At 42.4% G+C, this 16,157-nt stretch overlaps 2 protein-coding genes across 2 annotated transcripts; one reads left to right on the top strand and one right to left on the bottom strand.

The window, feature by feature from the left end:
- Positions 1–522: 522 nt before the first annotated feature.
- PtA15_5A729 (uncharacterized protein) lies at positions 523–1,902 on the bottom strand (the record flags this gene model as incomplete). Its single annotated transcript, XM_053169521.1, has 7 exons — positions 523–660; positions 757–868; positions 942–1,086; positions 1,194–1,336; positions 1,418–1,520; positions 1,601–1,682; positions 1,795–1,902. The coding sequence occupies 7 exons, from the start codon at positions 1,900–1,902 to the stop codon at positions 523–525; spliced, it is 831 nt and encodes a 276-aa protein (XP_053020710.1).
- A 285-nt stretch (positions 1,903–2,187) lies between these two features.
- Positions 2,188–3,304, top strand: PtA15_5A728 (uncharacterized protein; the record flags this gene model as incomplete). The annotated part of the gene is made up of 6 exons (XM_053169520.1): positions 2,188–2,319; positions 2,411–2,532; positions 2,624–2,688; positions 2,801–2,878; positions 2,954–3,088; positions 3,177–3,304. The coding sequence occupies 6 exons, from the start codon at positions 2,188–2,190 to the stop codon at positions 3,302–3,304; spliced, it is 660 nt and encodes a 219-aa protein (XP_053020709.1).
- Positions 3,305–16,157: the final 12,853 nt, after the last annotated feature.

Here is a 16,157-nt window from a genome sequence, read left to right as displayed (position 1 = left end):
TTGGGCTGCTCCAACCTATTAAGTGCTTATGACCGCAACATAAAATTGAATTGAAATAAAATTTCTATTCTTCAAGTATCAAACTGTGTCAAAGCTAAGAAAACCTGTGTAGCATGCAATTTTACTCCGAGCAATATGAAATGTGAAAATACTGGATTCAGCTTTCCCTGCCCTCCTGCGCCGCCAATTGAGGGACTTACTAGCACTGTTCATGTAAGCTAAACATCAGCAAGATTGAAATAAAGTTTATCCCATTGTGCCAGCCAATTTGGCTGGGAAAGTATGCTGATGTATATCTCTCACATGGTCATAGATTTCTTACGTGAACAGTGCTACTAAGTTCACATTTAGTTACAAGCCCCTCTTTAGAGGCTCACTTTGCAAGGCACCCCAGGCGGGCCAGTTCCTCAGACTCTGAAACATGGGGATTGTGCTCCACCTGACGGGTTTTGGGTCAACTGCGGGTCAACCGACCGGCCCATTTACAACCGGAAAATGGACTGTATTGCGGTTTCTTGATAATCATACAATAGTTTCTAGTTCTTTGGCGTAACCAAGAGTGGTTTCAATGATCTTTTCTTTGGCCAGCTCATGTTTGGTAGCATTGTTTTCGGCTGGGAAGTGGATGGTTTGCGATTGCGGATCAACAAACCATTTTCGCTAAACAAATCGTGGCGATTTTGTCAGGTTCATATCATCATATCCAACAAAAAAAGGAAAGCAATCTGTCACAGCAAAGTGGGGAATCAACTCAACTTGCTGTGCAAACTCAATTACTTCTCCAGGGGTCTTGAAAAATAGCAGAGTTCCCGCATCGTTCAGGGGGAGAGAATTATAAGCCTTCTCTTGACAAGAAGCAATCTCGTTCCTACAACATCAGATGGGCAACGGAAAAATCAGCCCAGAGATCATAAGCAAAAAGTTTTCGAAAAGAAACCGACCGAATCGTATCGACAAGCAGGTCAACGAAGTAACGATATTCCTCCATCGGCATTTGTGATCTGGCTCCCCAGACCTTTGAGTAACTTCCCTCCATCAACCATCGCTCCAAGTTGACTGGATGAGAAATATACTGATTTGTGTGAACTATAAAATGTCCAAAACAGTAAAAGTAACGGCAACAAGTTCCGAGTTAGTTCGACTGATTAGAGTTTTCTGAATTTCTTGGACAAAGGGGAAGTGTCACTCAAAACGAATATCGATGTTTTTTTGGCCGTGTTCTTTTACTAATCCTTCTAAAACGGTGTGAAACTGGGCGATTTTGTTTTGAGATAGTAATCTTAGTAAGTCGAGACCCACGAGAGGATAGCGCCGTTGCGAGGCAGGTAACAGTGAGCTGATCTCAATCAAAAGAAAAACGTCAGATGATGATGACGATGATTGAGATTAGAGATCCTCATAGATCAGGTCGGAATACCTGTAATCGTTATAGTACGACCCTAGTTGGGAGATGTAACGCTCAAACGCTGGGATGTCCTGAGTTCTTACTGAGTAGAAGGCTCCGATCTCGAGAATATCACCTGAAAAACAGGAATACATCGAATCAATCATGGTTACCAATAGCCGATAAACAGTTTTGACATTAAAACATCGAACTTACGCGCTTTGGCAAGTGATTCTGGATCGATCGCGTTCTTATCGGCGAGGGACGGCATCAACAATGAGCTTTGGGCAAGCGCGAGCTATTATTTATTCATTTATTTTTTGAAAAGAAAGATGAATAAATCCAACGGCTCAGGTAAGTTTTCCAACCAAACAAAATATATACGATGAGGAAGGTAAGCAGATTCGGACCTTGAGCTTAAGAAGCAGCTGAGCAATCGCCGGATCCTTTCCGCCCGGTGCCCGAAACTGTTGCTGGAGTTGTGTGTACATTCTTTCGGCGTCTGGAGTGAGCTTCATGGTGATAAAATTTCGATTTGACTGTGTTAATGGATGTGGCCAAGGAACAAGTTGGAGGTTTACTTGGGTGCAGGGCCGGATCGGATCAGTTGTCGTCATCGGGGCTCGCCGTCGTCAGTCCCCCGGTTGAAGCATAGGCATGACCCCGGGCTGCGTAAGAGATGGTTGTAACGAGGGAGCAGTGATCCAATTGACATCACTTCGCCGAAGTTGAGCATCTCAAGAACACCTCTGCTCCTTGTGCTCCCAGACATCCCAGTCTTCGAACCTCATAAGCTCTCAAAGATGGAACACGACCTCGACATCAACCGGCTCAAGTCTGGTGAGCTTAACCTCGGCACATCCATCATGGCAGTCGCTTTTGAGGGCGGAGTGGTGATCGGGGCAGATAGTCGAACAACCTCCGGTAGCTACATTGTCAGTCTACCATTTTATCTCTTGAACTGTCAGATGTTCATGAATGCTGAGAACAAAAAAAAACCGAAAACTTGCGCTGGGAAACTCACAGGCCAATCGAGTCACCGACAAGCTCACCCACATCCACGATCGCGTATACTGTTGTCGGTCTGGTTCTGCCGCTGATACTCAAGCGGTCGCCGACTACGTCCATCTTTACTGTCAGATGTACACGTCAGTAAAATTTAGGAGTCTCAATACTGTCCCTATGATCATACGGATCTCAAACAAGCCACTGACTTAAGTCCTGTTTCCAAGTCATCAGTGCTCAGCATGGACACGCTCCCTCGGTCCATACAGTTGGTACAATATTTGAGCAGATCTGCTACTGTTAGTCAGTCTTTTTTTCAAAAAAAAAAAAAACAGAATGAAATCAAGGCGAATAGTGTTCGAGATAGAGGTTTGACGAACTGAACGAAATTCCACACATCAACGCGCCTAGCAAACAAGGATAATTTGTCGGCAGGGATCATAGTGGCTGGATGGGATGCTCAGACGAAGAAAGGATCGGTTTATAACAGTAAATCGCTCTGACATGTCACATCACTCGGACATGGATCACTAAACCTCTTTCTGTTGCCTTGATCGAACGTAGTCCCGCTAGGAGGAGGCCTCTTCCAGCAGCCATGGGCAATTGGCGGAAGTGGATCCACTTACATTTACGGATACTGTGATTCAAACTACCGTGCCGGTTGGACGAAAGAGGAAACCATTGCATTTGTCAAGAACGGTCCGTTGCTTACAATCCTCTCAATTCGATCCAACTTGACTTATCTCGCTTTTCATTTCTTTCGGGGAAAATCATGCTTGTTTTGTAGCATTGGCCTTGGCGATGTCTCGAGATGGAAGTTCGGGGGGGACGATTCGAATGGCGATCATTACCGAAGACAAAGTCGAGAGGGTTTTTATTCCTGGTAATCAATTACCTGTATTCTGGGAAGCTTGAAAGAATAAAAGAAAACCCACATTGTAATCCCCCAAGGAGGGTTGCTAAGAAGATCAGATAAATGCCAGAAACACCTGCCAGTGTGATGTACAACGATTGCAGAGTTCATCTGGTCGACTTGAAGCATTCCTACATCCCCTGTGACACCAAAGTGGCTTTGAATTGTATTTTTTTCTTCTGTCAATAAAAGTTTGGAAGCCAACTCTACTATTCCTTTCAAAGTAAGAAAGACTTGTAAAAACTCAAGAGGCTTGTAAATTGTAGATGGGTATTGCAGCTGAAAAAGTTGACATACCCCACCAGAAGATCTACATAGTGGAGGACTTCCTGTTGAGTCTGGGAGCCTCCCAGATCTCAGTTTACAAACCCAGACTCTTGATTTTTGGTAGAAGGGAAATTTCCTAACCCTACAGCTCATGACTTTCATGTGCACTGATTGTTGATTTGGTAGAGGTCTTAATTTAGGAGTTAGAGGGGCATCTAGAGCTCTCTAAATACCAATGGGAAGTCCTCCAGTAGTTGAATTCCCATTGAGATCTGCAGGTCTTCCAGAAGTGATCTAGAGCCCAAAAAGCCAGATTTCCCTGAGAAAATCTAGACTTTTTGGGTCTAAACCAACATCTTTGGGGGTCCCAGATTGCACAGGAAGTCCTCCAGTACATACCAACTCAAATTCAATCAAGTCCAGCTGGAGCAGGACTTGTACCCTTACCAATATTTTTCCCTCAGGGGAAGGCCATTTTTGCATCCATTCTTGAACTTGGTACATAGCTCTTGAATTATTCAATGTTTGGCCTTGTGCCCACTAAATAACTCAAAAATTTTCCATCTTGGGCCTTGTGCCGACTTGTCAGCTGGCTACTATGGCAGAGCCACCGTGACATAGAAATAATACAAATAAAACCATAAAAAGTAGTGTTACATATGAAAGAGACATTATTACTCCTACATATGTAAAACTACGCAAAAACATTAAAAACATATATAAATAATTAATTACTCAGCTTTATGTAATTAATAAGTAAAATATTATAGAAGATTCTGATTCTACGGGTAAAATAACCTAGGGTACCTCACTTACACGTACCCCTAATTATTACCCCTTCCTTGTGTAAACTAAACTTCAAAGTTTACGCAAGTGCATCACGCCCTGCGTGGATGCACTTGTATGCATATATATATATAAGTACATATGTTTTCACCCATTTACAGTGACGTAACTGAGGAGTTGTGTATAGCTTAAAAGATGGCTTTATTTGTTGCGTGGCGCACCCAAGCCGGCGTGCTCTGTTGCCTAGAGCTCAAGCCCGCGCTCATAGTGTACATATATGCATAATGCATAAAATAGCCCGCAACCAAAGCGCTCAGGTTACCAGTAAGTAAGAATGGGCCAGAATACGCCCCAATAGCAATATTACACACCAGGGGAGACTTTGACGCACTCTCCGGAGAGTGCCAGAGTGTAATTTTATGTTGATTCAGGTCTGATGTTAGTCACATGTGCATTAGGAAGTGATTAGTAAATGATTCAGAAGTGAATGAGAATTGTGTTGGGAGTTATGTGGAAGTGATTCAGAAGTGGACGGGAAGTGATTCAGAAGTGGACGGGAAGTGATTCAGAAGTGGGTTGGAACTTTTACCAGAATTGAGTTGTAAGTGAGTGTGAATTGTGCCAGAAGTTGAGTGGGAGTTAATAAACATAACTCATTCAGTTCCTAAGTGGAAGTTTAGGCCAAATGGAAAAAGGTTCAAATTATATTGAAAGCTAATTCAGCAAGAGCTTATGTTGAAATAATGTTAGATTCTAGTTCAACTCAATCATAAATAATCTTATCCAATAAACCTCCAAAAAATGCCTTAAAGTACCTTTCAACATGTTTACTTTGCAAAACAACAGGCAGAGTTAAAATCCCTTCTGGCAAAGCGTTTTGTTTTGACATTTGGATACACATTTTCAAAATTACAAAGCTAACTACAATTACTTGATGGCTAGACAAGTTTAACTAAAATTATAGTTTCTACCATATGAAATAATTGTGCTTTTGGCCCCAATCTTATGAATTGGTACTCAGCATATCACATCAAGCAAAAAAATGTGTGTAACGTACATATTTTTACAACATAATCTTACCAATTTACAAATAATTCAGAAAGACATGATTGCGCATAGGTCTCTGAGAGATTTGATATTCGTCTAAGGGACAGGGCTAATGATTTCAGTGTTTTGATATCTTTACCTTGAAGCATGTTTTTTGCAGATCCAATCGATGTCTTCTAATAGCATTTCACCACACATCGTTCCAGTATGTGATGGTGAGGAGCCCAAATACAAGGACCAAACAAAGCTAACAATAGATTTTAGGATATCATCATGGTCAATAATATTCTTGGGGTTGGATTGCCCCAATATATGGAAAGGAGACAACCTCCTTGCATGTTTTTCTCAGTTCCCGTCTTTACCACAAAAAACAATTGAATTATCCATTGCTCTCCAAGCATGTCTTCAACTTTCTGCCTCGGCCAATTTATCATATCTTTATCTTCTTCTAGTCCTTTTGGCCTGACCTCTGATGTCCCTCAGGTAGCCTTCTTTCAACGTGGGCACCATCGAGTTCATGTATATTGTGCACCGCAGAATAGGTTTGGTGATCTCAGTGAAAACCAAAGTCGCCATCTAGGTCCCCTGTTAGGACCAGTTTCAAGCTGTTCAACTCCAGTAACAAATCGAGATATCCCCCCCAACAATGTTTCCCTTGTTAATTTGCGTGCCTTTCTTGTGAAAAAGAATTGCATAGAGCCTCAGCTCAGGGGCTGCGTCTTCAGCCGTTTGGAAAACATAGCTCAAGTAGAATTAGCCTTCAAAACTGCAAACGTGGATCTCATCCCAATCTGGAACTACAACCCAGCTGTTTTCTTTGAAATTCCACAATTAACATCTCAAACCACTCCAGATGGCTCGAACTCCAGACTACCCCCTTGGCTTTTGGCATCACTTCAACAGTGCCAAACAGATATGAAAACACATCAGCTATCCGCCCTAGAATTCCTCCTGAAGAATGAGGACCCAGAAAATCACGAGCCAGAAGCCTTGTGGTACCACAATGATAATGCCTGGCTTCGTGATCGCTTCGATGTCGAGTCTAATTCTAGCAAGACAAATTCCCACAATCACCAAAGGTCCCAAGGATCAATACTAGCTGACGATATGGGATTAGGAAAGACGTTGACAACACTTGCATTCATTCTGGCGACAATTAACAAAGGAAAGAGCTTTTGAGACGGTAATACCAACACACAATCAGCTGCTACTCTAGTCATCTGCCCTCTAGCAACCCTGTCAAATTGGCAAAACGAAATCAGTCTTCATTTCAGAGATCACGCAATAAATTACAAGGTATTCCACGGAGATGATCGGAAAAAATTATCGAAAGAAGACCTGCAGTCTGCAATGCTTGTCTTGACAACTTACGAAATGATTGGGACAAGCGGTAACAAGAAACATACCAACCAGATTAACATTGAATCTCTGGGCATATTTTGGTTCAGGATTGTCTTGGACGAAGCACAGTAAGTGAAATAATTCATGTGAATGAGCATTGGACTTGGTTCTGATTCATATTTCTGCATGATGATAGTTTGATAAGGAATCCAGAAACCAACCGAACCCAAAGCATCCATAACCTTCAGTACCAGTTTGTTCTTTGCTTAACGGGGACACCTGTCCAAAACAGATTGACTGACTTGCAAAGCTTGATCACACTATTGAAAATATATCCTTGGAGCGAAGAATGGGTCTGGAAGAGCTGTCTGGTTCCTCAAATGAATGTTGGATCTCGAGAGGCAATCAAAAGCTTGAATAGACTGATGGAAGCAATTTTTTTGAGAAGAACCAAGGACGTTTTGTTGAATCTACCAGAAAAAGTTGAGAAATGTGTTGTAGTGAACATCAGCTCAGAATGGGAGGATATGTTAAAAAATTTGCACCAGTCTTTTATCCAACTTTTTGGAAGGTTACGAGCGGCGGGGGAGAGATGGGATTCTTCGGAGTTTTTCAAACAGTTAACAATGCTTCGCCAATTTTGCAATCATCCGTTATTTGCACGATCAGAGATACACTTCCAACCTGAATGGCGATGGCAAGATTCGGGAAAGATCATCCACCTAGTTGAGAATCTCAAGTTGTTTTTGCAAGGAGTTCAAGGAGTTAAAAGGACAAAGGCGGTGGTTTTTTCCAGCTTTACTGGTTTTCTAGGAATGTAAGTGACACTACAAAAATTTATTATTTTGCCCAAAAAAGAAATAAAAGTCAACATGAAAAAAATGAAACCAGAATTTCACTCAGGGGAACAAACTGAGCATGCTGAGCCAAAAAAATAAAATGTCCCAAACTGAGCAAAAATCATTGGACAATGTTTTGGGATGGTTTTTTTCACGGGCCTGGCGGGCCTGGAGCGGGCTTGAGCGGGCCTTGAGCGGGCCTGACACGGGCCAACCCCAAAAGCACATTGGGTCAGCATTAAAGGAGTTTTGCCTTGCCCTGGGAGCTGCTGGGTCTTTTGATGGGCCCAAAATCTCAACATGGGCTTTTGGTGGTCTAGAAGTATCAACTCGGGCCACTGAATAGCCCATGGGCCTTTGAATTCCCAGAAAGCCCACCATGAGCCCCCACATAGCTAATGGGCTCTTGGTTGCCCATGAAGATTCCTATGTAGTATGGGCCAACAGATACTTCCATCATGGGATCCCATGGGCTTTTTGCCTCCTTGCTGGGCCACAAAAAGCCCATGGGGAGCGTTTTGGACCATCAAAAGCCCATGAGGATATCTGTTGGCCCATGGAGATCTTCATGGGCCACCAAAAGCCCATGAGGGTATCTGTTGGCCCATGGAGATCTTCATGGGCCACCAAAAGCCCATGAGGGTATCTGTTGGCCCATGGAGATCTTCATGGGCTACCAAGAGCCCATTAGCTATGTGGGGGCTCATGGTGGGCTTTCTGGGAATTCAAAGGCCCATGGGCTATTCAGTGGCCCGAGTTGATACTTCTAGACCACCAAAAGCCCATGTTGAGATTTTGGGCCCATCAAAAGACCCAGCAGCTCCCAGGGCAAGGCAAAACACCTTTAATACTGACCCAATGTGCTTTTGGGGCAGGCCCGTCTCAGGCCCGCTCAAGCCCGCTCCAGGCCCGCCAGGCCCGTGAAAAAAAACCATCCCAAAACATTGTCCAATGATTTTTGCTCAGTTTTTGACATCTTATTTTTTTGGCTCAGCATGCTCAGTTTGTTCCCCTGAGTGAAATTTTGGTTTTATTTTTTTCATGTTGACTTTTATTTTTTTTTTGGGCAAAATAATAAATGTTTGTAGTGTGAATTTTAATTTCACAAAATTACAGTAGAAAGCTGCAGATGCTGATCTCACCTTGAAGTATTGAACGTGCACTTGAGGAGAATGATATTCAATCAACCTGGCTTACTGGGGAACAGACTATTAAAAGGCGCGATGAAAATCTGAAAAAATTTCGAATCAACAAAGAATGCAATGTTCTTTTGGCCTCAATCCAAGCTGCTGGGGTAGGAATTGATTTACGTTGTGCACAGAATGTGTACATGATGGCAAGTCATAGGCATTGTGTTACATGTATAAAGGACAAATCTGATAATAATACATTATTTAGGAGCCAGGTTGGAACCCCGCAGCAGAAACCCAAGCCATTGATTGACTTTACCGCTTGGGACAGGCACATCCAGTTCATGTCTATCGATACTATCTGAGAGGAAGTCTGGAAATGAATATCTACCAGGTACAGAAGAGGAAAGGGGAGCTTGCACTGTAAGTGACTATGAATTTATATTTTGTGTTTGCATTCACTGAAAGTAGAATTGGTGGTGGAATAGGCTCAGTGTACCATTGGGGGGAAATGAGAATTACGAATGTGCTCAGTTACTGATGAGAAATATGATGGGTTGAAAAGTAAGCACTCATTACTTACTGTATTAAAACCTATCCAACTGTTAGCAATTCAGACATATTGATTGGATCCTGAGAATTAAGTAGAATTTTCTGCGACTTGGAAAGTGTGGACAGGTATTTGGGTGCATAACAGTTTAACGGGAGATTGCGAGGGACATCTTTGAAAGAATCTCGAGACGATACGGCCAAAGTCTTCCTACGAGCTTCCAAAATGTAATCGTGTACAAATTGACGTCCTTTGGTACATGTCTTTTTCTGAATGAATATGTTGTCCAGTTCTTGAGAGAAGGTTCCAAATTCTGTTGATCTCCAACGTAAGGGTATTTTGACAAGATTTTGGGGAGGATTGATTTCAGTGTCAGAGGTAGCCTTGATGTTGTCAAATAGCGCTTTGATGTTGGAGTTGAATGGGAGTGTGGAGAGTGTTTCTTGACGATGCTGGGAAATCTAAAATCCAGGAATTCAACAAAAGAGGGATCAGGGAAGAAATGATGAAATTTGCATACCTGCATTCGCACTTTGGATCTACTCTCTGATTTGCTCTTCTTCGATTTAAACGCATGGGAAAAATGACCTAATTGTATTCCTTTCTGCCTTCCCATGAACCATCTATGAAGAATACCAAGCTGCAAGGAGGTGTTTGAAGCCTGAACCGGATCCATGAAAAAGTGGGTGAAAGCTCCAGAAGTGTAGGCATTCCTCCAATGCTTCAAGACAAATTTTGCAAAGAGCTGATTCCAGTGAGAATCCCAGGGATGAGACCAGGCAAACGTTACACCAGTGAAATTGGATTCTGAGAGGTCTTGTAAGAATAGTATTCGGAATGCTGGTGATATCTTTTGAGATGTTGGCAATGCTGGATTGATTGGAATGGGATCTATGGGACGCATTAGAATGGAGTCTGGAAGGTTCGAGCCAACGTGAAAATTGTGGGCAGAGGGAGAGAGCATCCAAGAATCTGAAGGTTTTTTCTTGTGGTTATATTCTATATCTAGGAGAGCTCGAATGAATGCAGACATACAACGAGAAAATGGTGAATTGGAGTTGGGCAAGATTGTGGAATGAGCAAGATTAACTTGTGCAGCACCAGCTGGAGGTTTGCCATCACAGAAGTGAGTCTGGGATGGAGGCATTGCAAAGTGAGGAAAGTCAAGAAGAGAAATGTGCAATTGAGCATGGGGCAGGAGGGAGAAGGGTCAGATTATATATCGTAACATTGAGCAATGGTATTTCAGAATAAACAAGGGGATGAGTATGGTCAGAATTATGTAGCTTTCAGGTAAAAGGGGTTCATATGTTATGTAAACTACAAAGGGTGCTTTGAAATGTTGATCGTTATTTGGTTACAGTGAAAGGGTTGAATTTTCATAAATTGAGTGTCACCTTTATGTACGCGCGTACATGCGGGTGACTTTTGTCAAATAAATTGGCTGGGAGGGAAATTGGTCAGCAAAACTGAAATTGTGTGGAGTTGTATTTTTTCAACGACACACAGAAGAAAAAGGCTTGTCTACAGGTACATGTCACCGCAATGTACGCGCGAACATAAGAGTGACCTTCACTCAACTACAACTTTATGACAGTGTCATGTTGCAATATTATCTTGCCGGGACACCCTCCCATCCCCAAACTCATACAATGCAGTCTTGCAAGGCATTCAAAAAGACAAACCAACACCTTTTCTGAACTCAATACCAAAGTACAAATCTAATTTCCCTGGGCTTCACGCTCAATACATATCAAATTTTCCTCACCACCTGATTAACAATAGTCAAAAAGTTGACAAAATGAGAACCACAATATTCTTTGAGGTAGTAACTGGACATTTCATTTTTGACTTTATGGGAACATGCAAAACGCCACAGGAAATGTGGTGTGTGTGACATGTTCCCTATACTATCATTTTTCTGTTTAAATTTTGGCTGAGAAAAACAACTAAAAATAATGGTGTGACAGAAGGCCATATCATGAATGCAGAGGCAATAAGGAGAAGGTTTTTTTTGGAATAGGAAGCCAATCTGGAATTTGAGGCATTATGGAGAGAGAACTCAGCAATCATTGAATGAGAAATTCTTGACTTCGCAACTTTACTCACTATCTATCAGCACTCGATCTTGCCACAACAGTGATCCTAACAAATTCCATCTCACTGAACAACATTTGGTGGGACTGTGCCTGGACTAATAAACATCAGTGGCCCTTTTTCAACACATGGGTCAAGGAACACAGGAATCAGCTGGATAATACGCTAAACAATTACACTCAAAACAAACGTACCTTTTCCAAGACGGTTCCTCTTGGCGTCCCAAATCGCCTTGACATTTGGAACTGCCCATTTGGGAATACCCATATCATGTGCCCCAAAGTCATTTTACCCTGACAGACAATATGCCATTTCCAGGCCTCCAATTCACGCTCTTGTTGGTTTGTGTTGGATGTGGTGGACTCGTGATCCTCATTTTCTGGCTCCCAGATCTTGAGTGCATTATCAATCAAGATCTGCATGTCTTGGAGCCATCTTACTTGGATGGGAGAAAGGGTACCACAAACGGGAGATGATTGATGGTAGGAAGGTGGTTCATCACCATAATACGGCATGACATATAACTCAGAACAACGAGAAATTGGTTTGGGATGTGATGATTTTCTTGCTCAATTCTGGTGGGAAAGACAGTGGGACCCACCACTAATTATGTGGAACAGTGTCACAAAATTCTTTACGGATTCAAGAATCATCTACCCCGGTCGGACAGGAGTGCTGCTGAATATGAAATTTGCGGGCATAAGGTGGTGGTATTTTTGAGAAGTTCAGAATGTACAAGGAATTATATGAGGATGCAGTGCAGCTTTTCTCAAACACCAATGTAGACTTTTTTATCTCCTCCGATTCCGAATCACATGATACCTGAGTGCATGTGTTATGATGACTCTATCTCCTGCATGAGGGTAGCACATGACTTGAATATACTCTCCAAAAGATTCTTTGTCTGGAATTCTTGCAGCCAATCACGTGCACAGCTGGTTATTTTGCTGTGTACACATATCTTTACTCAACAACAGAAGAGCAGTGTGATTTCATCTATTGGTGGTGATGATTTAAGGCTTGGGTTGGATCAAGTTTTCTCACGTGAAGTGTGAAGCTTGATTACCGCTATTTTATTCTTCCTTCCTGAAAAAGTCCAAAGTCATCTGCTCTGCCTACATAATTTGAGTTAAAGCCAACACATCATGTCCCGACCACCCAATTTGATTTGCCATTGCAAATTCTATGGGTGCAATAAGGCCCAGCATGAAGACGCGGGTGGTAGGGTTGCTTCGGGGAGGGTCTTGATAGGCAAAACGTACCATATGCACCAGAGGAAAGAAAAAATGCAACTGGAGAAGAATGCGACCACCCTTTTGCAAACTGGCCCCATCAACTACAACCAAATTGAAGTGAGCGAAGTTTGGTTTACAATCATAAAATTTATTTCTTGGGGCTGATGGATGTGTGGTTCAGACTGTTCCGACCACCTCCAACTCAAATCAAAGTGCCTCCACCACAGGGAAGGTGCCACACTTGGAGGAGGATTTTTGTAAACAGGTCATGATGCAGATGGCTGAATTTGTTTTAAAAAACCGGCTAAGCAAGGAGTGTTCTGCTGCTTTCCTTGAGGCAGCAAGGCAGAACGTCTCATTTCTAGGAGACTTGTGGAGCACTGAAGATCGGATCATCAATACAAAATCTATGATTCAACAGATCCCTAAGACTCAGGAGGCGGTTTTCCATCGGCTTGGACTTCTTCCAAATCTTACAACACAGATATGTTGTAAAAAATGCTTTGCGCTTTACCCCCTGAAAAAGGATAATCGAGAACCTTCGACTAAATGTACTCAGTCTTTTTTTTCCCAATATCAGGGATATTGTAAGTGGGCAAAGTCACAAGAACTTGTGCCTGTGTGTGATCAAGAACTCATGAAGCTCGACAAGCATCAATCACGCAAACCGATTTGAACATACTCTTATCTGACTCTCAAGTCCTGGTTGAAAGATCGGCTTTCCCAACCTTCCTTTGAGGGGCTTCTAGATGCAAGTCTTTCAGCAACTAGTTGGGAACCACACAATGAAATGGAAGACGTGTGGCATGGAAGTGTCTGGCGAGAATTTCCAAACTTAGACGATGGGACGGGCGTTTACACACAGAATTCCGGAAACCTTGTGTTTAGCCTGTATCTTGACTGGTTCAATGCTGAAGGAACTTCAAATCTTGGAAAGCATAACTCTATTGGAGCAATCATCTTGATCTGCTTGAATCTTCCTCCAGCTCAGCGTTACAAGCAGGAAAACATCTTCCTTTTCGGAATTATTCCAGGGCCAAACGAGCCTAGTCTAGACGAAGTCAACCATCTTTTACGGCCGCTAGTGAATGAATTGAAGGAATTTTGGAAAGGAATATTCTTTGAATCAACAGCTTCTCATGCACAAGGAAGAACTATCCGTGCGGCAATTTTTCCTCTCATTGCAGATCTTCCTGCTCTCTGCAAGGTTGCTGGATTTGGAAGTCATGCCTCAATTTGATTTTGCTCTTTTTGTATGTTGAGCAAGAATGAAATTGAAGAAACGGACAAAACAAAATTCCCCTCGCGCACAAATGATGAACAACGGAAACAAGCAAATGCATGGCTCCAACTCCAAAATGCAACTGAACGTAAACATTTTGTCAAGGAACACGGCGCAAGGTGGAGTGTACTCAACAACCTTCCATACTGGAGGCCAATAGAGTTCTGCTCTATTGAGTTAATGCATGCATTGATTTTGGGCGACTTAAAGGATCACACAATGCGCTTCATGTCCTTGCCATCGGTTGCGTCCAAGCTCAAGATTATTCAAGAGAAAGATGCAGAATGGCAGAACGACAAGTCACACACCGAGCATCCGTTTGCAACGTATTCTGGCCCTAGCTCCATAAACAAGGGGAAACGTAAACTAGATGATCTTGAAAATCCAAATGCGAAATCCGACAAACCAAACAAGCGAGCTTGTGCAGCTGTAACAAAGCAAAAAATTACCACAGCAAAGCAAGATATCGTTGACAGTGTGCTCTGCAGTGGCTCTGAGACAACTTCAGATGGGTCATCATCACATTCATATCGGCTTCGGATTTGGAAGAAGGCTTTATGTGATGCGGATGAGGAGGTAACCACCAACTCAGAAGATGATAGTGCCAGTGATCACACTGCCACTCGAGCTCGACATAGATCCCGCAGAGCTGCTCCATCACCAATACTGGACGTTAATGAACCTAAACTCTTGCCGGAGGAGCTGGAAATAGTGCGGAGAACAATCTTACATACAATTGTCCCCTCTTGGATTGATCGTGTTCCATGCAACTTGGGATTGGCAAGCCATGGATCTTTGAAAGCAGCAGAATGGTTGATACTGTACAAAGTTTACTATCCCATTGCGTTAATTCCACTATGGACCAAATTGTACAAAGATTGTGCAACAGCTGAAAGCAAACAAAGAATATCTTCACTCCTGGAATCAACCACCCCACTATAGAAAATCTCACACTTTCTCACTCTTCCAAAGATCAAACTACAGGATCTTAGTGAGCTTGATGGCTTGGTTTTGGAATACCGAAGGTGCCTTCAGGAAGGTTGGCCAACAAAACCAAGCAAGCCAAATCTACATCTAACACAACATTACTCTGATGTTATTTGCCGTTTTGGACCCCCTCAATCAACTGCCGCTTGGGCACAGGAAAGAGTCAATGGAATGTTGCAGAAACTCCCTACAAACCATCACATGGGTGAGTTTTATATTAGTGTGTTTGTACTCAATTTGTAGAATTTTTAAGCTGACAATAAATCGGGTCTATTGCAGATGAGATACCTAAAACACTGATGAAGGAGTGGCACATCAACTCAACGTTCCAGCTGATTCTCAAAGACCACAATAAAAAAAACATTGGTATCATAGGGAAAAACGACAAGAAGGAAACAACTCAAACTCAGTTGAATGGAACTTTGATGAAGAAATGGAAGCAAGCTGTGGCTGGTAAGGAGGGTTCAAGGGGAAGGCTGGGTCAAAGTGTAGAAGAACTTCAACTTTCCTCGACTGTTGAGGTTGTTGAATACATCAATATCAATGAGAAGAAGTTCACCACAAAAAGCCATCACCCAGGAAATTGCTTAGTGGAGTTCTACTTAGGGAGGGATCAACGATTTGGAGAGGTGGAACAAATATTCCGATCAGAAGAAACACCTGCAAAAACTTGGTTGATAGTCAAACCATTCAAGGAAGTAGCACAACAAGAAGATCCATACAGGGATTACCCGGATCTCAACTGCCGTCTAGTTCAATCCGATCAGGAGGTTAGTGAGGTGATTAACAGTGGAAGGGTTATTGGTCATGTTGCAATCCTGGCAAATCCGATCTCAACCTTTGGAATTTCGACAAACACCATCAGTGCTGTTGGATTGGGTACAGCTGTGAGTCTCATTCAATTTTGATACAACATTTGTGTACATACTTATCTGAATTTTGGGTTTGTTTGGTTTTGTTTTTTTTTACGTATGAAGGGGTGGGAGGGCCTTGTGAATTGATTGAAAATTGAAGGAAGAAAAAGGGATAACTGATTCCCTTTTCTTTGTTGTAAAATTCAGAAACGCATTTTCCACATATTCGGTGTTGTTTCCCTTGATTTGCAATAGTGATACAAATCCCCATCAGCCTCAATTGCTGAATATTTCACCGAATTTGATGCACTTTAGCCAGTTTATCCTTTATTACTCTACTTTCTCCTTTTCAACCGTCAAACTCTGCTCAAAGCGCTTTTTCTCTTGAACTACTGCATAAAATACTCTTTCAATCATATACTGTCATTCTTCTGAGATCT

Source organism: Puccinia triticina, chromosome 5A (genome assembly GCF_026914185.1).
Source record: "Puccinia triticina chromosome 5A, complete sequence".
Taxonomy (NCBI): domain Eukaryota; kingdom Fungi; phylum Basidiomycota; class Pucciniomycetes; order Pucciniales; family Pucciniaceae; genus Puccinia; species Puccinia triticina.
This window is presented reverse-complemented; position numbering and strand designations above follow the sequence as displayed.